The 19901-nt window shown below is 46.8% G+C and overlaps 1 protein-coding gene across 9 annotated transcripts in view; it reads left to right on the plus strand.

Moving 5' to 3' along the window:
- Nucleotides 1-19901, plus strand: part of ESRRB (estrogen related receptor beta) — a 167741-nt gene that overhangs the window by 140106 nt on the left and 7734 nt on the right. For all 9 annotated transcript variants that reach the window (XM_054067444.1, XM_054067447.1, XM_009556837.2 and 6 more), the window contains 3 exons: nt 11157-11267; nt 11910-12071; nt 17965-18234. In XM_054067444.1, the coding sequence (XP_053923419.1) occupies nt 11157-11267; nt 11910-12071; nt 17965-18234 (543 nt within the window). The remainder of the gene's footprint in view (nt 1-11156; nt 11268-11909; nt 12072-17964; nt 18235-19901) is intronic.

Here is a 19901-nt window from a genome sequence, read left to right on the forward strand (position 1 = left end):
CATAAGGGAAGGGTGGAGTTAATGCAGAGTTACGGCATAGTGTGCAACGAGGGTCTGCCCATATTCCCAGTCAGAAGACTTTCTGACAATGGTGGGTAGTAGAGGTTTGTCTGGAAACTGTGGGTCCCCTGCCCTGCATGCTCAACCTGCTCTTTGCTCAGCCTATTGATCTGTTTGGCACTCTAAGATCAGTGTTCAGCTTCTCTCCTGTGCTGCTTTTCCTCCTGCTGTGCCCTTCCCCAATCCTTGTCCGTTGAAGAGGAGCCACAGGGAATTCAGTGGCAATTAAACACATCCTTATGGATTGACTTTAAAGCTTTGTTTCTCTTGGGTCCCTCTGGGAGAGGCATGGAGGGGAGGAAGGGGAAGGAAGGAGAAGTGTGTTGCATGTAACCTTCTGTATTGCTGTACCTGGCAGAGCACAGTCCCCTCAGTTTAAGCAGAAGGAACAGCAGCTGGCTGTGGTCTGCACAAGACCTGTACACTGGAGCCGTGTTACCAGCACACAGCTTACTTCCAGGCCATCATAACAGCTAGTGATGAATTTTACAATGTCACTTGAGCATGTATTGCTTTGCGCCAGGGCTCTCTCATTTCTTGAGAGGCAAGTTGATGGCAGCCAGTGTTGTTAAGAATGTAGATTAGATTTAAACCCTGTTTACTTAAAGAGGGACCACTGGAAACCTGCTTCTCTGCATGTGTTAGTTCAGGGAGAGGATATATCCCCTCACCCATACGACAGTTCTCACTAGTGACGCTGGCTTTTGTGGGTGTGTGGATTGGTGGTGCGCTTTAACCTGCTTATATGAATCTCATAAAACAACCCTAAAAGCCTGATGTTGCTCCAGTCATCCTGCAGAGCAGCAGCCTGGGTCCCGGCTTGCTGGCTGCCTGTGCCTATGTTGCCCCGCATCCAAGAAGCTGAGCCTCTTGGAGCTGGCAAGTGGGGGAGCGTAGTCACAGGAGCCGGCGCTGGCATGCCTGACTGTGTAGCCAGGGCATCCTGTGCTTCCAGTTCTGGGAGTTTGACACAGTCTAGAGCAGGGTCCTGTGAAGGATTTTGTGGCTTAGCCTCCAAGTCATGTGAAAACAGTTAACTCCTTCCAGAGCAGAGTTAGGTTGGAAAGCACTGTAGGTTCACTCGTACCATGGGGTGCGTAGACTCCTGAACCCCATGGGATACTACTCATGGCAAACTGAAATTTGACTCTAAGGCTGCTCTTGTGCTGAAGTGTATTTAGTTATTCATATAGGGATTGATTCAGCATCATTAAGGCCGCTGGGGAAGGGTGGTTTGCTATTGATGTGAGTGTATCTGTGATCCTGCCCGTAATGTTCAAAGCTGTGGAATATACAGTATAAAGATTTATTGATAGTAGTGGGATGCAAGAGCACATGACTGTATGAAGAGGAGCAGAGGAGACTACACTAGCAATCTGCAAATAGGACTCCTGAGTCCTAACACAGAGTGGTCAAGTGATGTTAGAAAGGCATCTTCTGTACTCATTCTTCTGTTCAGTTTCCCAAGCTGAGTAATGAAGGTCATACTGCTTTTCTTTGCAAAAGGATTGTGAGGACTGGTTAGTTAACCTTATGTGAAACCTGGTGGAAGCACAAAGTATTAGTATACAGAATTCAATCAATACACATCTTTAAAAGCAGAATCCAAAAAGGGAGGAAAATGGTTTTATAGTCTTTCGTCTCCACAGAGCCAGGAGTTTCTGGAAAGAATAAATCCGTAATTGTTTGACTTGCTCAAAAATGCAGAATTGACGAGGGACTTTGGATTAGAAAAGGTTCATTGGTCTTTTCCATCTCTGCTCTGTCATCCTATTTGCTAATCCGTCCTTTTTCCCTGCCAGGGCAGGAATGTTCCTAGCTGTACATTTCTAGTAGTTTAACTGTTTTTAAAATCCCTGATGTCTTGGTTGCCCCAGAGAGCCTAATCTGCCGTCTCCAAGCACTCATTAGGACACAATGTGTCTTGATACTTGAGCTATGATTTTTTTCCTTTCAGTAGTTCCCTTTCCTGCTTCACCTCAGTGTACCTCTCTCTTTTCTTCCTTGGGTTCCTCCATGGTAGGAGATTGATAAGCTAGGTTCTTTCTCCTGCGTGATTACCAGGAGTTTGAATGGTCTTGTGGTTAAAGGTGAGATCTAGAAACCAGTCATTCTCTTGATAGGTTTCTCCCTGATGTCTTTGGCACTGGGCTGCTAACAGTGAGGGCATTTCTGCGTAAAGAAACTGAAGGAGTACAATATTCCATTAGTACTTCATTATGGGCTTCATGATTTCTTCTCTTTAAGGGAGGAATGATTTTCCTGGTTATTGTCATCATACATGAGGTACACACCGCGTCCTGCCCACTGGGCATATGGTGTGAGCCTGTTCTTCCAGCAGAAGGCCAGTATTCAAAGGTGGTAAAAACAGGTAACCACGACCTCAAGCTTCTGCCTTATGATTGAAATGCTCAGCTTGCTGCTGCAGGAGAGACTGAAGTCCTCCCCTTGGGGAATGTGTATGAGAGTCACCGGGCATCTTCTCTCCTGCCTGCATGGGGTACAGCTGGGTGAGTAGTTGTGAATGTAGCCCTTTAAGATCTGGGGTGACTGCCCCTAACATGGAAGTGTAGGTTATTCAGGCAATGCCGAGTGAATGAGGATCAGGGCAGGAAGAGAGCCAATGCAGCAATCAATAGCTGTCTCAGATATCCAGGCCACTTTCTTTGAGAGAGCTCCGATCAATGCTTTGCAACAAGGAAACTGCATGGACACCAGAGCTTTGCTGTCTCAGGTTCTCCTGGTGTGACGCTGCAGGGCAGGCGAGACTCGCTGGGGAAAGCAGCAGGCAGAAAGCTCTGCTCACGGAGCCCAACTGGCTCAGATGTCTGAAGTGTTGGCCTGTCTGGCTGCCTGTCTCTCACTTTCACCTTCCATCTGGAGTGTGCCCTCAGAGAGCATTAATTAGACCCTCACTAGCAGGCTCAGATAAGAAGCTGCTGAATCTGGAGTCCGGGATTCCAGTCCTAGTGCTCCTATGAAGACGCACTGTCCTCGGAAAACCTGTGTCCTGTTACTCTTGGCGTAGCTGAAGTACAGCCTGCAGGTAGTGGGAGATGGGGCATCTTCACATCTTCATCCAGTAGAAGTGCATGCCTCCCTGCTCTACAAAAATCAAAGAATCCTGAGCAACCCATAATACTGCTGACCCCAAACAGAGATATCTATACGTGCCTGGCCAGTGGGCATGGCCAGCGAAGGCAGCATGCCCTGCAGCTTGCGGAGGAGAGGCATTGGTCAGAGCTGGGCATCCCTGGTTTTGGCCACCCCATCGCCTCTCTGGGCTCCCAGCACTGTTTGTCTTGTGCCCACAATGACCAAAACGTAGCTTTTGAACTCTGGGCTTTACAGAGTAGATCTTGCTCTCTCTTCATCTCTAGAATGATAGATAGAGAAATTTCAGCAATTTGGCAGGTCTCTTTTAAAACCTCGTTATATCTTGTCAGTTTTGGGGAGAACATACCCTTGCCATTCACGCTTTAGCTACTCATGGCCTTTCTGTTCTACAGCAATTTGTTTACCTTCAAGTGGTAGATGTAATTTCAGATGACACATGGCTTGTGTAAGTGGGCTCAAAGGTTTGATTTTGGATGTTGGGTGGTTAAACACGACCTCACAGCCTTGCCCTCCACACTGCTGCTGCTTTCCCAGGCTTTGTTCCTTTGCTCCTAATGCATTTCTGTAAGAAGTACTGGAGAATGTGTTAAAATTCAACAGGGCACCCAAATTCTTTGTTACAAATCCCCCAAGCTCTTGGGCTCCTATCTGTCTAATCTAATTTTTGATGTAGTAATTTCTGGAATGTGTGGATACTGACACTGCAGGTAGCGAAATACGAATGAGAAGTGAGCAGAGGAGAGCCACAAAGTTGATTCAGTTAATTTTCCCCTTAATTCTTCCCTTTTCCCTTCTATTTCCCATGTCCTTGGAAATACTCTTACCTCCAAAGAACTTGTAACAATCTGATAACCCTTGTGCCGCCTAAGTGCATGCACCTCTGTGAATATTGGAGGTGGCCCCACTTCAGAGATGGCGAGCCTCTCATCTCCACATTTCAGAAGTGGCTGTCTCTTAAATCCACGCTCCTCCTGTTCAAGACGCTGGCTGTTTAGGAAGCCCTGTAGCCAGTGGAACTTTCCTAGAGTTTACTCCTAATTCTGCTTTTTCCCTTACCAGCTGCAGCCAGTGACTGGTGGTGTAAATGTTTCCCAAGGAAACAAATCTGTCACCCTGGAGAGGCTCCACTCTGCGATGTTACAGATTGGTGGCAGTCATCTAGTATCTAAACAAGGGATTCCAAGTACTGGCAACCTCAAACTACTTCCATTTAGTAACTTTGTCGTCATCCTTCATTAAAATCCAGATAACTGAATCAAGAGCAGAGCTCCTTTTCAGCAACATAACCAAAGGGACAGTGTTTCATTTCTGTTTTCAAGTGGAAGAATCTCTCAATGGAGCAGAGTGTTTCCAGCAGCCCCTCCCTCCTGCCCCCATCCCTGCTACAAGGCCATGTGTTCTCAAGAAGATATTTGATTTCAGTGAAAGCTCAACTGACATCCCTGCAATATGCTCGGGTTCTTGCTTTGTGCTTCCTGGGAAGGATGAGGGCTCCTCCAGGGATTCTGGGTAATTGGGTTAGTGGCCAGCTCATGTCAGGAAATTAAAAGGCAGCCCTGATCAGGTTGCTGCTGCATGTGATTTAATGGTTTTGTATTTATAGAGTGAGTATTCTGCCTCCAGCCGGTGCCAGAAATATCACTATTGGAGGCATCCAAACAAAAAAAAAAAAAAAAAAAAATGAAAAATTATTTTTCTTTCTCTAAAATACCCCTGTGTTTAAAACAGTTAACATTTCGCCCTTTGAAAGAGAATCTCCAGGTGCAGTTAGTGGCATTTTGATGTCTATATCATCTACACCCAACTATCTTCCAAGGCATGAACTGAGTATTTGTGATGTGGCTGAGTCTGGGCTGCGTGGTGGCATGATGCAGAGCACGTGCTGCTTTTGGCAGGGCAACGGTTAGGTCTCCAAAGAGGAGGCTTCCAGTGGGCGAGCTGTCCTCAAAGTGCACATTGGGCTAATGGCATTTGGTATCTGTTTTCTGGTTGTAAGACTGGTGCATCCAGGACCCTCCTCACACCTTCTGCCGTATCCAATGGATTATCAATCTGTTTAGTTTGGTTCCTCCCATTTATTTTGAATTATTGTTTGATCTAGGTTCTTGTCATACCTAACTAAACCTCCATTCTTTTAAATATCAAGTCCAGGCCCCATCCACGTACATCTGTGTGGGTTTGTAGAGGCATCACTCACTTCTACACAGGTTTATGATAAACACTTTGTGCGTTCTGTCACCAGGATTTGTGCTTAGTGCTCTTATAACACGTACAGAAAAGAGGAAGCTGATAAAAGCCGCAGCCATCCAGGGGTGTTTAGACCCCAGCCGTTGTGCTACAAGTTTTTATGCAGTTAAGACAACACACAAGGTAAGATCCTCCGAGGTGAACAAGAGTGGGATAGGACTGAATGTATGTCCCACTGCTCGATGGTAACTTAAGGCATGTGCATCAACATTTTCACAGCCTCTGGTGACCTGCCCACCTCTCCAGGCTGGTTCCCCACCCTTCCATTACAAGTGTCATTCCCAGGCTTGCTGATCTGCACCACGCTGGTCGCTGGGTTTTTCTGGTCATGCTGACCTGCAATCTTGAAGTTACTTTTGTCTGTTTCAAGTGAGTAGGATAATTACACCAGTCATCTGCCAGTAGATTTTTCCAGGGTCTGGCCTCTTTTTGCAGCAGTATAGGATCCTAATAGTATAAAGGGATCTTTTTGCCTTTCCATGCAGGAATCTCAGAGTAACAAAAGAGAGTCTAGGCAGGTTTCAGCATCTCCACTCATTAAACAGAGATGCCTTCCCCTTTAGGCTGTTTCTTTTCCCATCTTGGCAAGCCCAAATTTTATCATCACTGCTCTCTGTTGCTTTGACAGGCCTTCTCCTGGCTCACTCATCCCATTGCCAAATCCTGTTGTCCCTCCTGAAGTTCAGAGCAGAAAGGAAGAGGGAAATTCTGTGAGAGACAACTTGGGCACCAACTTTCTCCCTTTTTTCTCTGCTCTTAGCCTATACCTTCCAGCTTCCTTGAACAGTGCCAGTCCTTGTACTTTAGACTGCGGCACCTGGGGACAAGGACATCTCTGTTACCTACAGAGCACCATCCCATCTCAGACCCTGGGAGAACAAGCAGGCTGTATTGATGCAGAAATGGCAGATCAAGGATTGATGCAGAAATTGCAGATCAAGGATTAGGTGGGCAGTGGGCACAGGACTTGGCTGCTGTATTGGTGAAGCTCAGCAAAAGCAGCCCCATGAGCGTTGCTCCCTGGGCAGCACTTACCCTGCATTCCCTTTGGTTGTCCCTTTCTTGGTCTGGACACATACTGTACCATGCAAACCCTGTAGCTTGGCTCCTCCGTTAACTCTTTTGGCGAGATAGATCTTTCTGTTCCTATCAATTCATGGGCATGTGACAGGACTTGATGGAAGGTGAGGTGAGGCTAGTAATTTGATGCGACAGCTGATATTGGGCCTAGACTGCATTTCCCACTGGCCAGGGCTTAGCTTCACAGGGCTTTTAAGTGTATTTTTAGTCCGCAGAAAATAAAAGAGAAACTAAACCTGACTCTGTGTGCTGTCGCCTCTGCATACTCGGCTATTTTTACTTCCGACAGACTCGGCCTGGGTCCAGCTTTTAAAAAAAGCTGGAATTATTTTACTCCATTAAGGAAAAAAACCCAAAGCCTGATGCTATCAAGTCAGCAAGGGAACATCTGATCCCAAAGTTGTCAGGCAGACGTCTCTCTGAGGGGCACGTCAGAGAAATGCAGGGAGCTTGAACAGATCAGCAGATCAGCTCTCCCACTGCAGAGGCTCAGTGCTGGCACAGATCTCTCTGCAAGAGTGCTTGGAACACGAGTGGCACCCACAGGACGCTTAGAAAACTGACATCCCTACCCCAGGCAGGATGCTGAGCTGAGAAGTCCTGCAGAAGTCCTGGTCCTTCCCTCCTCCCTGCTAGGTCAGAGGGGGCACAGGCAGGCTGGGGAGCGGAGAGCGTGCTGCTGGGGAGCTGGGATTCGGTCCCTGTAGCGGACACTGGGCTCAGCTCCACACCTGGGCCAGACAGGATGGCAGGACTGTTGTGCAAGGTCCCCCAAAACGTAACAAGATTCAATGAACAGCAGCACTTTCTTGCAACACAGAGGAGTGGGAGGAGAGGGGATGTTTCCAGCACAGATTGCCTTCATTTGTGAAGAAACAGCTGCTAGAATGTTCAGTTATCAAGGGGTGGTACTTCCCAAAATTTGCACTGCACTGTTGCATCTCGCAACGTGTATGTGAGCCTTCCCTTCTTTGTTGCTCTAGCAGCCCCTCCTTGCTGATACTGTCAAGAAGAGGGGGGTCCAGGAGTGTCTACGGTGGTGACAACTTTGTAGGATGACTGCCTTCTCTCATGGGAACTGGCCGATTTGGATCTGTGTGAGAAATGTGTTTGTGCAGGAGCTGGAAGGCAGCTGCTTTCTTTTACTGCTCTCTGTTTGTCAGGCTGTCACACCTAATGCTGTGTAAGAGACTTCGTTATGGACTGGGTGCATCTCCTAAGTGGCTGCTGCACCTTGCAGTTAAAGCCGAGGTTGACTGCGTGTTTGGTGTGAAATCTGCCCTTCGGTATACAGTGTATAACCACGCAGCCTTGCTCCAGACATCTCTTTCATTTCCCTTCTCCTTACATTCTCCCACTTCAATTCATATCTCAGTTTACGTCCCCCCTCCGTTTCTTCTCTGCTCAGTGCTTTCCTTCATGCTGCTTCTCTGAGCTCACCCACTGCACCGCCCCATTGCATTGGAGTGTCCTTTGGTGCGTCCCCAGAGCTGCACGGTAACCAGCCTGCCCGGCTGAAGATCCACCACGGAGCAAAGTACCGCAGGAGGTATTAACAAACCACTTGAATACCACAGCTGAGTACCAGGTCCTGATTTTTGGCCATGTTTTTTCCTTCCATCTAGATGTGACTTATTAGGCTGTCAGATCTTTGGAGAAAGGATTTTTGCAATGATGTCATGATGTCCAGAGCGTCACAGTCAGGAACTCAGGGTTTGGCATGCTTTGTCCTGCTGCAGCACCTGCGGGTCGCTGCACTCAGCAACTGGCGCTGGGATGTGCTCCGTAGGGGTCAGCTTGTTCACCGGCTCTGCAGCGAGAGCGATGACGACAGGGTAGAACAATGGCTCTGCAAACGCTGATTGAAAACATTTGCCTCAAGGAGTGTCGTACAGGATAGGGAACAAGAGGAGGACAAACAGTTTTTCAAAATTAGCAACCCAAAGTCCTTGGGCAAACAGACCTCTATCTGCTCAGTGAGAGAAGGAGGGATGGAGGGTAAATCTCTCTGCGTCTCTCTTATCTGTTTTAATGCACTTAAGTCCTTTGTGTCCTTATAATCTGATTGAGGGTCCCTAATACTGCTGCAACCTGTGCAGCCGTACCCCTGCCAAGCACTGGAGGATGGCATGCTTCTCCTTGGGAGAAGGAAACGAGCTGTTTCCCCCGTCTCCTCCCTACCCCTCCCAGTCCTCTCCTCTCCAGCGCTTATCAAACTGCACAGCAAAAGCACCTTGAAGGGCTGTGTATTGGTTTCTCCTGGGCTGAGAGTGGTGTCTCCCTGCACCAATGGCATCCTGCGTACTTGTGTGAGGGGATGGACCCCTCTGTGACCCTCCTTCTGTGAGGGTCCTGGGGAGCTGTAATTCAGACCTGAGGTCCTGTTCTGGATTCCTCCATGATCTTTGCACAGTGTATTCCTGATGCACAGCATATTCCTGAGCCTTTTAATTTTCACACCTTTTTACTTGGTTTACTTGGCAATTCCTGAAATTGGTATCTCTCTGTCCCCTTCTGGCTTTTCGGTGGGTTTCATTCATTCGGCAGAGCATGGAGGCCTTCTTTCTTAGGAAAACAGGGCATATTTATAGAGGGAAAGAATTAATGTATGGAAATTAGGTTTCCTGCTTCATCCAGAACTTTGTTAGTACTGGTCCTCAGGGGTCTCCCTACATAATGTCAGGTTTGGGATTCCTGGCTGCCCTTTCTGAAGTTACTCTCTAGAATGTGTGGGGGCTCCCAGAAAAGAGTCTCGCCAAGAGGCTACCTGCTGCGGGGAATGGAGATAAAAGAAGCGATGGACAAAATCTGCAGAAACTCTGCCTTGTAATGGAGGAGAAAAGTGGTACTTACACTTGGGGGTGTCGGTGAATTCTCCAGACTGGGTCAGAACTAGAAAATGAAGCAGGGGAAGGAAACTACACAGTTTGATCTGAGTTCACCTATTCGACTTCATGTCTTTCTCTCCATCTTCAACATCTGCCATCCTCCCACAGCAGCCACAGTTCCTTTGCTCTGGATTGCTCCAGCCCTGCTCATTCCTGCTTCTCCTGCTCAATGGGAGCAGCAGGACTCTTAAAAGGAAGCAGCTATATAGCATTAATAACATCATGCCTATGAACCTCTCTCCCCACACACCATCGCTTACAGGTAATGTCAGACCTCCATGTGGCTGTTGCTGCTGCCAGAGAGATGTTGTTGTCAAACTGTGTAACTGAGTGCTGTCACCCTGCTCGATGTTGGGTATTCTTGCTGTTGTGAGGCTGTTGATACTCTGTCAGAGAAGCTGGTTTAGGTGCTCCAGCCACAAAGAGTATCAGGATCTTGATGTTCTGGCAGGTAACAGCTTCATGTGGTGCCAGTGGGGCTGGTGTGAGCATTACAGTAAAAGCTTTCTCTTTTCCTCGACCCGGTGAGCGTATGTGGGCATTGCAAAGCACAGTGTGACAGACGTACTTCTTTCTAGGGCAGAATATTTGTCAGCAGACTGCAGGTTTTTTCAGGTGTACAAGTTGTTCAAGAAATGTCACTTCAAAACTGATTTGGAGTGTTTGCTTTTAGTTGTTTGTGTTTATATAGTGGATTGATTGCAAAATATTAATGGCTCAATGTGATTAGCAAGTGTATCGCATAATTGATTCCTATGATCAGACTAGATAAACGCATGTTTGTTTCTAAAGAAGTACTTGTATAGTGTAAGTGCAAATTTTTATTCTATTTGAATGCTCCTACATTTACCTTGAAAGATTATTTATAAAGTCCTTTGCAATAGCAGTTTCTCCAAGCAAGATGGAGTTACCCCTGTTTACAAGAACTGATTACCAGAGACCATATGACTGGCCAGAAATAGCTGACAATTGGACAAATATCTATGGCTTTTTTCGTGATTTGTTTTTAACATTGGGTTTTGTACTAATACAAAATCTGTCAGTGTTGCACTATGTTTTTTTTTGCATGCTGACAGTCACTGGTGCTTTCCAGTCGCTGGGAACTGTTTTCAGCGTGCTATTTACAGTTTGATTCACTGCATTTTGAAAGAGCTACAACAAATTATTCAGTGTCTTCCTACTTCACCTTTATCTTTGTTTTATTGTATCAGAGGTTGTCTCTATTTTTGGGGGTTCTACTTTTGTTACTGTTGTCTTACTTGATCAAGGCTGAAACATCTTTGTTGAATTCATAGTTCATAATCTATTTGCTGTAGGTCACTTTTTCAAATACAAACAGTGAGAGGTCATGGAACATTTAACTTTTCATTTGTAAGAACAATCTAAAAGTTTATTTTTGTAACTGCAGGCTTGTTTGCCTTTTTAAGTCTTGCTTTTTAAAAGAAAGATCATTTAGGGGGCACTGAGGTCTGAAGCCTTTCTTTTGCCTGTCAGATTAATGGCAATTCAAGAGTTTGGATGGGTTAATTTCTGTCTTCATTAATGTTTTGAATAAAAGTAATGCTCACAGCAGCATAGTTAGAGCTGGAGGCATTCTAGCTGGTATTATTGGGATTGCTGGGTTCAGCTGACATCTGAAGTGTTTGGGAGAGGAAAGCTCCCTGGAGTGCTGGGAACCTCTTACTTAGCAAATTTTAGCATCTGCATGTCAAGGATCCCTGTGGCACTAAGTAATCATGAGGATTTATCTCTTTTTACCTCCAGGTGTTCGTCTGGATCGAGTCCGTGGAGGCCGCCAGAAATACAAGAGGAGACTGGATTCTGAGAGTAGCACTTATCTGAGCTTACAGATCCCTCCTCCAGCTAAAAAGCCACGTATGTATTGGTCTTGAATTGCGGTTCTTTGAGCAACCACTAAGTTTTTTTTTATTGGGGTCCCAATACATACAACAGAGCAGTTGGCACTTTTGATTCCTGTAGTAATCTTCAGCACTAGCATTTTTTTCTTATGATCATAGTGCAGAAGTAGATTGGGTACACCCAAGGTACAGCCCAGGTCTGTATTAATCGTACCTGGGGTTAAATACCAGACTTTTCCTAGGAGATGGTGTAAATCCATTTAGTGATGTCCTGATCTTTTCCTGTGTGCAAGCTACGTTAACAGAACGGGTCCCATGCTGATTTCTCTCTTCCATATTCCCATAGTTCTCTAAACTTTTCCACATCCAACTGGTTATTCATGCCTCATCCTCCCCTTGTTGAACCTACCTGAGAGAGTGGCTGACAGCCTACAGTAGCTTCCTGCCTTTGTCATCCCAGGGCAGAGCTGATTTGGCATAGGCAGATCACTACAGCCTGTGTAGCTGCAACCTAATCTTCTCCTGTTGTGACCAAAACCATTTCTGAGGTCCTATGGGCTCTGTAGGCACATCTTACCCAGGAAGGTTCTTCTAGAAAGGGCTGTTATGACACCTTATGTCATGAGAGATACAACAACTTCTCCTTTGAAATGTGCAGTGACTAAGATCGTCTCCCACTTGCTGGTGGCTGAGCCAGAGAAGATTTATGCCATGCCTGATCCAACCATGCCGGAGAGCGACATCAAAGCCCTGACAACCCTTTGCGACCTGGCAGACAGGGAGCTGGTGGTGATCATTGGCTGGGCAAAGCACATCCCAGGTAAACGGGGAATTACAGGGGTGTAAGCATGAACAGCAAAGGGAGCTCTAACTGATCACTGTGCTTATCGGTTTTGTCTTTAAACAGGATTTCTACATATAATGAGGGGCAGAAATTACTGCTTGTGGGGGCTGTCATTGGTAACAAACTCCAGTGTAGCCTATGGTGCAGATGCATAAATTGATGAACTCTGTGTGTGCCGTGTATTATGCTGAAGGCTTTGAGATTATATGATAAAGTTTTCAGTTGTACCTATTATTGACTGGCACAGCAAAAGCACTCGGGATGGGATGGGATGGGATGGTGGACTTCAGCAATATTGCACTGCATGAATGTGACCTAGGCGTGATGTGTTTATAAGTGAATACATGTTGTGGCAGCGACTGTACTTTACTGCTAATGACAAGGCCCTGTCTGTAGTGGGCATTCTTACCCGGGCTCAGGAAAGCTTTTGTCATATTGGATTCATCACAGAATAAGTCCCATTGAGATGGAGAACATACCCACTATTGTCATTGAATCTCCAGGCTTCTATGCTAACAAACAGTGAGCAAAACTTATTGGCAGTGTGACTGGCCTTGGAAGGCTCACTGACTGTGTGCAGTGAGTACCTGTATGATTGAGTGTCGCACACCTTCAGGTAGGGTGGACTCAGGCTGAAGGAGCAGACATGGCCCTCAAGGGGATTCTGGGAACAAAGATTTGGACTGGGAAGGGGAAATGCACCCTCTGTCTATTTTTCTCCTGCCCCTGCCAAAAAAGGATAGGTTGGATTTGGGTATGGGGAAGGTTGGCCAGTGAGCTTAGAGCATGTCCGTGGGGTTTACATGGCTGCTTTCCAAAGACTGGTTCAGATGCTCACTATGAACAACTTACTACAGCTATAAACAGCTCACTGCAGCTATCTCCTGGCTTCTGTCCCCCTTCCTTGTGTCAGGAGAATATCTGAGGCTCAGCCACAGGATAACAGGTTTTAACCCATGTTACATATTGTCTCTGTCTTCCACTGCACAGGTCTGTGTTCTTTTGCTTTGCTTCTTGGCTTTAAGTTCTTCCTTGTTTGGTGAGGCATGAGTGATCAGACAATTTAGTTCTCCCACGTATTTTGTTTCTCTCTGTAGATCCTCTTTTGGCTATTTGGTGGCTGCTTCTCTTTTTTTTGGAGGGATTATTCCTCTGGTGACTCAAGGGTTAGTGGTTTCCTGGGCTATATGGAATATTGACTGTTACGTGGTGGACTGTGAAGTCTGGAGAAACTTGTTCAGGACCATGTTTCTGAGCAGAGGTTAATCTCGGTGGTGCCCTTCATACACGAGATCTGCAGTACCTGCAGGGATTACACTCATTGCTACTGCTGGAATCCGTGTGGGGCTGATTCATCACAAGTGGGGTTACAGTGGTGATTAGAGAACTCAGCCTGGATTGCTCTACTAACCCAGTACTTTGGGTGTTAGCAGGAATGGCTTTAATGCAGTGCAGTTCGTTGCTACAGCTGTCCAGTGTGGTGCTCTTAGGTTCTTCTAACCCTGCCTATTTCTGTCTGCACAAGGTGCCCTGCTGTAGCTCCCTAGCTTGCGCCCGTGGGATGAGCGTGGGATGCTCAGCTGGGAGTTCCTACAGAGTTTTCCAGCCTGCCGGGGTGATATTAATCCAGAACAGGAGCATAGTAGAGATTACTCCTATGCTGTGAAAGGAGCTCTTCCTCTCCTTTCTGAAAGGCAGGACATACCTGCCATAATCTCAATTTTATCTGTGTATTTTCTTTTCCTATCGAAGCCCAGCAGCTCAGTAACAGCCGCCAGCCCCGCACAGTTCAGACGAGCAGCAGTGTTATAATAGAGCTGAGTGCACGGGAGAGAGTTCAGGGTTTGTTATACAGTGCTGAGAAACAAACATTAATAATAAGACAGTTCATAAAAAGGGAACAAAATCACCTATAGTTCTGAAACGAGTATGAAACATACTGAGTTAGGCAGCAAGGGGGCAGAGCAGGGCAGGCCCAGGAGCCTGCCAGGTGTCTAGATTATCTGTGCCCTGTACTTCTGCCTTCTAAGGATTTTGAGCAATATAGCACATTGCTTCCTGTGTGCATGAACTCTTGGACAGAGAGGGATAGAGAAAGGAACAAAAGTCACATATTTCTGCCTTGTAATTGCACTGGAATTAGTAAAGAACAGTGTGACATTAAAGTCATGTCAACCCTTCAGGATCCCAGGTGTCAGCACAAACTTCTGCCCCACAGCGTTAGCAAAAAATAAAAAATCAGTTAAGCTTAAAGAGATTCTCCTATGATAACAAGAAAGCATTATTTAGTGGTGTTTATCAAATATTTTTAGCTTAGTAGCCTTATTAGACATGAGCTCAAAAGCCACACGTGGCCAATGTGGAGTTTTCCCCTTCTGTATAAAGCCTCCGCTCGGCTACGCACCCTCCCCCCTGTGCTAATTGTCTTTGAACAACATCTTACCTTTTCTGCGCCTTTATGCAGGGAAACAAGACTTCTGTTGAGGGGTGATGATGAAGGCTCTCCCAGGGTAGCTGTTGTGCTATTCTCACTAGGAAGACGATAGTACTAGCACAGAATGAAATATGGCAAGTGGAGTGACAGCAGCTGTGTCTGGAGTGGCCTCAGATCCTATAATTACATCTCCCTTTATTACCTCTGCTAATGGCCCTCCAGGATGACAGAAATGATAATAAATTAACAGATTATGAACTCCACTTGCTACAAATTATGTGACTTTTTTTTTTTTTTGTAATTCTGGGAGCTCCCACTGCCAAACCACTGAAATAATAATAATAAAAAAAAAAAATCACAGAAAATAAAAAAAAACCTGAATGTCACATCAGCTATTGCAAGCAGAAAAGGTTTTCTCAACCTGTACCTGGGAAGGAGGAAAACATGCATACAGCTGCATGCGAGAGACAGAGGCTCCTCTTTTGGGAGCCTAGGGATGGCAGGGTAGCCTTCAGCACCTTCCAGGATCAGACCTGAGTAAAGCAGCAAGAAACAGATCACCGGAAGCGCTTCCTGGATGCTGTTCTGTCAAACAGCTTAGGAATGCAAAAGGACTGGTTTCTAAGATGGTGAGGCACTTGAATAGAGGTTCTCTAGTGTTATAAACCTAGACTAGCAAGCCTGTGATTTTTGCCAGGTGAAATTATAATTTACCTTTCCTGATCTCAGCTTTTATAGCAAGGGACACCCCAGGTTATATGATCTTACTTTGTCTGTGCAGACTGCAATGATGCAGGCACAGCTCTTGCAGTCTACGTGTATAACCAGTGGAGGAGAAGGGGCTCAGTTCTGTCGGGCGTTTCAAGTCCAGGCTTGGTGTTGTAGTACTCCCTCCCTTGCACCTTTCTGCTTGAGCTGGAGCCGCCTGCTAGGTGGGAATGCCTCTTGGAAGGAGCTTTCCCAGGTGGGAAGGGCAGTTGCAGGTAACGCTTCTGCTCTCCTTAGCACAGGGTAAAGCATGGTGTCTCCTGTGCAATTCCCATCTGCCTCTGGGAAAGAGTGATTAACAGAGATGTTATGTGTACAGGCTATTGCTAGCATTAAGTCAATTTTTATACTTTATTCTTCAGCAAAAAAAAAAGTATGAGCCATGCCTGTCGTGGATCCTCTCACTGTACTACATGACCGTGTCTCGCTCTTTAAGAAATTTCCTTGGCAGACTGCAGTGTGGCAATGGCATAACCCCTTTTGTAATCCAGAGGGGGAATGAAGGTTCAGAAAGGCCACGTGAGGGACTCAAGGCAGCAGCCTAAATGCTGGGCTGTTCTCCATAGTCAGAACTAGGAGAGGGCTGACAAAAGGAGAGATTCCAGGTGCTGGAGACAGCGTGTGTGCACAGCACCATTACCTCTGTGTCAGGGCTAATGTTATCAGTTCCCTGTGCAGCAAGCAGGAGACCTCCAGAGACAGGATCCCAAGCCTTTGAGATGCATCAGCCTGTCCTTGAACTCGGTCAGGGGCTGCATTCACCAGCAGCGCATTACTGACTGCAGGAAGCAAAGGACAGAAGGGTGAGACAGGGGACAAAGCAACCCTGAAGTACGCACACCTTGAGCAAGGAGTGGGCTTCACCAGGTGCAGGTCTACGTGGGGCACAGGCTGTGCTGTACAAGAATCAGTCTCACAGTCGTAGAGCTGGATTTGCAGCTCTTCTCCCCAGTACCATGGACTCTTCTTTAGCTGTTCCCTCTGGCTCTCCTCACCAATGGTTTATTGATTCTTCCCTCCCACCCACTGCTCCCCTCAGACCTTGCACACACAACACGTGACAGCTGATTGGTATCTGTTAATTAATGTGGCCTGGGGCCTCTTTTCTATTCAGTGGCCTGATAAGGGAAATTGGATGTCCAAGGGCTGCCAGGCCATTATCACCCTTTGCTTCCCCTGGCAACACAAACACAAAACATGGCGTAGTGATAAATAAATACCACTAACCCACCCTTCTGCCTTCCCTTCCCCAGCTGAGATAGTGCAGATAGAAAAAGAGAACCCGCAGTCAGTCAATACAGCAATCATCAGCTCTTTTGTTAATTGCCGACTTGATAACAAGAGAAATCAAATGATGATCATGGTGGCTGGCTACCTGGGTCCCGATGCGGGGCCAAGAACTGTGAGCAGAGAGGGCTGTGGTTTATCCCGCGGGAGTCCCGCTGAGCCTCGCACAGCCGCAGCAGGGCTGGGAGGCTCCTGCACAGAGGCTAACGAGCTCTCGGACCTCTTGGTAAGCCCCAAGGTTTAATAAGCATCTAGGGAAAAACTGGCAGAGGAGGCCAACAGAGCATTGCTCCACAAGCTGAGAAGTACTTGGGTGTTGCATTCTCTCGGAGCCCTGGGAACCTTTAGACACAGGAGCTGCCAAAAAGCATGGTCCCTGCTCGTCAGCGGCGGGCAGGAGCTGCCTCGGTGGGACCAACACACTGCGCTTGGCATCCCTGTCAGTAACGGCTGCTGCACAGTGCCCATCTCCCAGGACCTTTTCTGATTTAGCCTTCAAGAGTACCACGTTCCGAGTGCACAACAGACACAGCTTTCCTTCCCATGCACTTTTTTTTTTCCCCTCAAGGCAGACTGTGCCTCTGTGTTTTGGCCTCTTTCTCAAGTGGGCTCTGGGGCTGTCAGGGGCTGTCTCCAGATGGTGATCGCTCTTTCTGTATTTGAGAATTTCTTGGTTCACTGCTGGGTGCTGGTGCCATTGTGATAGGGTTTGGCTGGGATTTAGGTACTTGAATGGCACCATAAAGGTATTTTTGACACTGGGTAGGATTGTTGGCTGTGAGTGCAGAGAGGTGGTAGCGTAGAGCCCAAGGAGTGAAGAGGAATAGAAAAGGATTCTGTTCACAAATGCAATCAGGTTTTTTTTAATATATTTCATTGCTTTGTTGTGGCAGGACCTTTTCTCACGTTGCCCAAAATGAAAGATTGTGGTATGCTTGTAATTCAAGCCTGCGTCGTTCCCTCCTATCCCATCAGAGCCCTCTGTTCTGCCGCCTGGAGCTCTTCTCTGCTTTTTGGTCAGCTGGGCCAAATAGACTGCGCTACAAAACTACAGAGGAGCAGTGGAAAGGACAATAGGGTACAAAACGGTTGCTGCTATAGAAGAAGCAGACAGAGATCATAGAAGAGAGGTTATCATTAACCTTGGGTTGCTATAAACGCTGTCAGAGCATTAGAATTTCTGTTTGAGGCTGTGAGTGGGCGTGGGATCAAAGAGAAGGTCCACGTGTGCTGATGGCCACAGACACAGAATCACTTTAGTAAGTTTTTTTTTTAGTTTTATTTTGAAAGCAGCAGGCCAGTGGGGGACACAAAGAACCGTAGGCTCCTAAAAGCTTTGCTGCATGGCCATTTGACCTTGCTTGTCTTTTACCCTGTCAGGGTTTTCCAACCTCTCCCTTGGGGACCAGATGAGCCTCTTGCAGAGTGCCTGGATGGAAATCCTCATCCTGGGTATTGTGTACCGCTCACTGCCATATGAGGACAAGCTCGTCTATGCTGAGGACTACATCATGGATGAAGAGCATTCTCGTCTGACAGGGCTGCTGGAGCTCTACCTGGCCATCCTACAACTGGTGCGCCGCTACAAGAAGCTCAAGGTGGAAAAGGAGGAGTTTGTCACGCTTAAAGCTCTGGCCCTTGCCAACTCAGGTACAGCCCCGGCCCAGACAGCCTTCTGATCAGGGAGTCGGGGCCCACGCTGTTGTCTGGTGTGGGAGGGAACTAGAGCGAACTGCCTGGGACGCTGTTCTGCCTTTGTCATGCAACATCCTCTCCTCTGTCCACAGAGCAGTACCTATGCTGGGGAGCAGGGATAAATGAGGTTTGTTGCTGCTAGGGCCCCAGCTACGCTCTGGCCCTGTTACAGGGAGTGGAACCAGGCAGAGATGGGCTGCCTGCTGGTTTCTGGCAGTAAAAGAAAGGCTCTGGAGCCCATCTTCACTAGCAAACTTCTCCAGTGCTGTGAATTCAGAAAGGGGATGTGGGCCGCACCTGCATCCACCTGAGTTGTGTTTGTCAGTTACAGCAGACACGGAAACCTTTGTCCCAGTTGGAAATGCTACAAAAAGTTGTGGGGTTGAGGGTGTCTGGTCCTGTTTTGGAGTTCAGTGATGACAGGCACTGAATCTCCCTTTCACTGGGAGACAGTGTGTGGATCTGGATGGTAGAAGGTAAGACATGCTCGCAGAAGCCTGATGTTGCCTGTTCTGTTTCTTCTTGTGAAGAGGATGAGAAAGGCCAGTGCCCTCAGCCCAGTGCCTTCCATCTCTGTCTGGGGAGGGCTGCAGCCCTCGATCCAGCAGGCTGTGGGCTGTGGGAGAAACAAGAGGTGCTGTTTGCTGCACTGTTGTAGCACAAGGACAGGCATGTGTTTGCTCAGGAGTCCCTTCTGAAAGGGAAACTGCTAAAGCTACTGTGTGACAAGGGCTCCCTCTACATCCCTTGAGTCTCATTGTCTCACGTCAGATCTGCGTGCAGAACTGTGTTGTGCAGGTCACGGAATTCACCCTTGCAGCCTAACAGTGAGTCCAGTATCTGTGTTTGGCTAAAGCCACCTTCCAGAAAAACAACCTGCGTGAAGCTGAAAGAATTGAAAGATGGGGAACCTACACCTTTCGTGATACCTGACTGTAAGAATTAATTGTTCTCTCAGTTTAAAAAAAAAACAAAACAAAACAAACCATCATATCTTTAATGTCAGTTTGCTGGAGTTCAGCCTCCAGATACTGGTCTTTGTTAAGCTTTGTCCATGACCCTAGGTCCTTTTACACCTGACAGCTTGACATGATAAAGTTCCTGTTCCATAACTGCGTTTCTTGTCTATAGATACATTACTTCAAGTGTAAGGAGGTGTTTCAGAATGCTGTGAGGCTGCCCTGTCCTCACCATTTTACACAATTCTGTTTTCTTTGCCATCTATACTTCTTCACAGCAGCAATTTAGAAGAAAACAAGAAAGAAATTACTTACAGCTCATTGATAAAGATGTTGAGTAGCATCTGGGTTTTTTTAGTGATCCCTCTGGATTTACAGTAGAAAACTCCTGCTTCAGGGATGATTCACCACTGATAGCTACTTTGAGATCTGTCATCTAGCCAGTTACTAATCAATTGGAAGTGTGCTTTATTGATATTGCATAGTGCTAATTTTTTAATGAGAATGTCCTGTGATGCTAAGCCTTATAAAAGCCTAAGTCTATTATATCTATGCAGTTAACTTTATCAACCAAACTTGTAATCTCATCAGAGAATGAAATCAGGTTTGTTTGACAAGACCTCTATTCCCAAGTATTGTGTTGACTGGCAGTAGAATTACAGA

The sequence above is a fragment of the Cuculus canorus genome, chromosome 5 (assembly GCF_017976375.1).
Source record: "Cuculus canorus isolate bCucCan1 chromosome 5, bCucCan1.pri, whole genome shotgun sequence".
Lineage (NCBI taxonomy): Eukaryota > Metazoa > Chordata > Aves > Cuculiformes > Cuculidae > Cuculus > Cuculus canorus.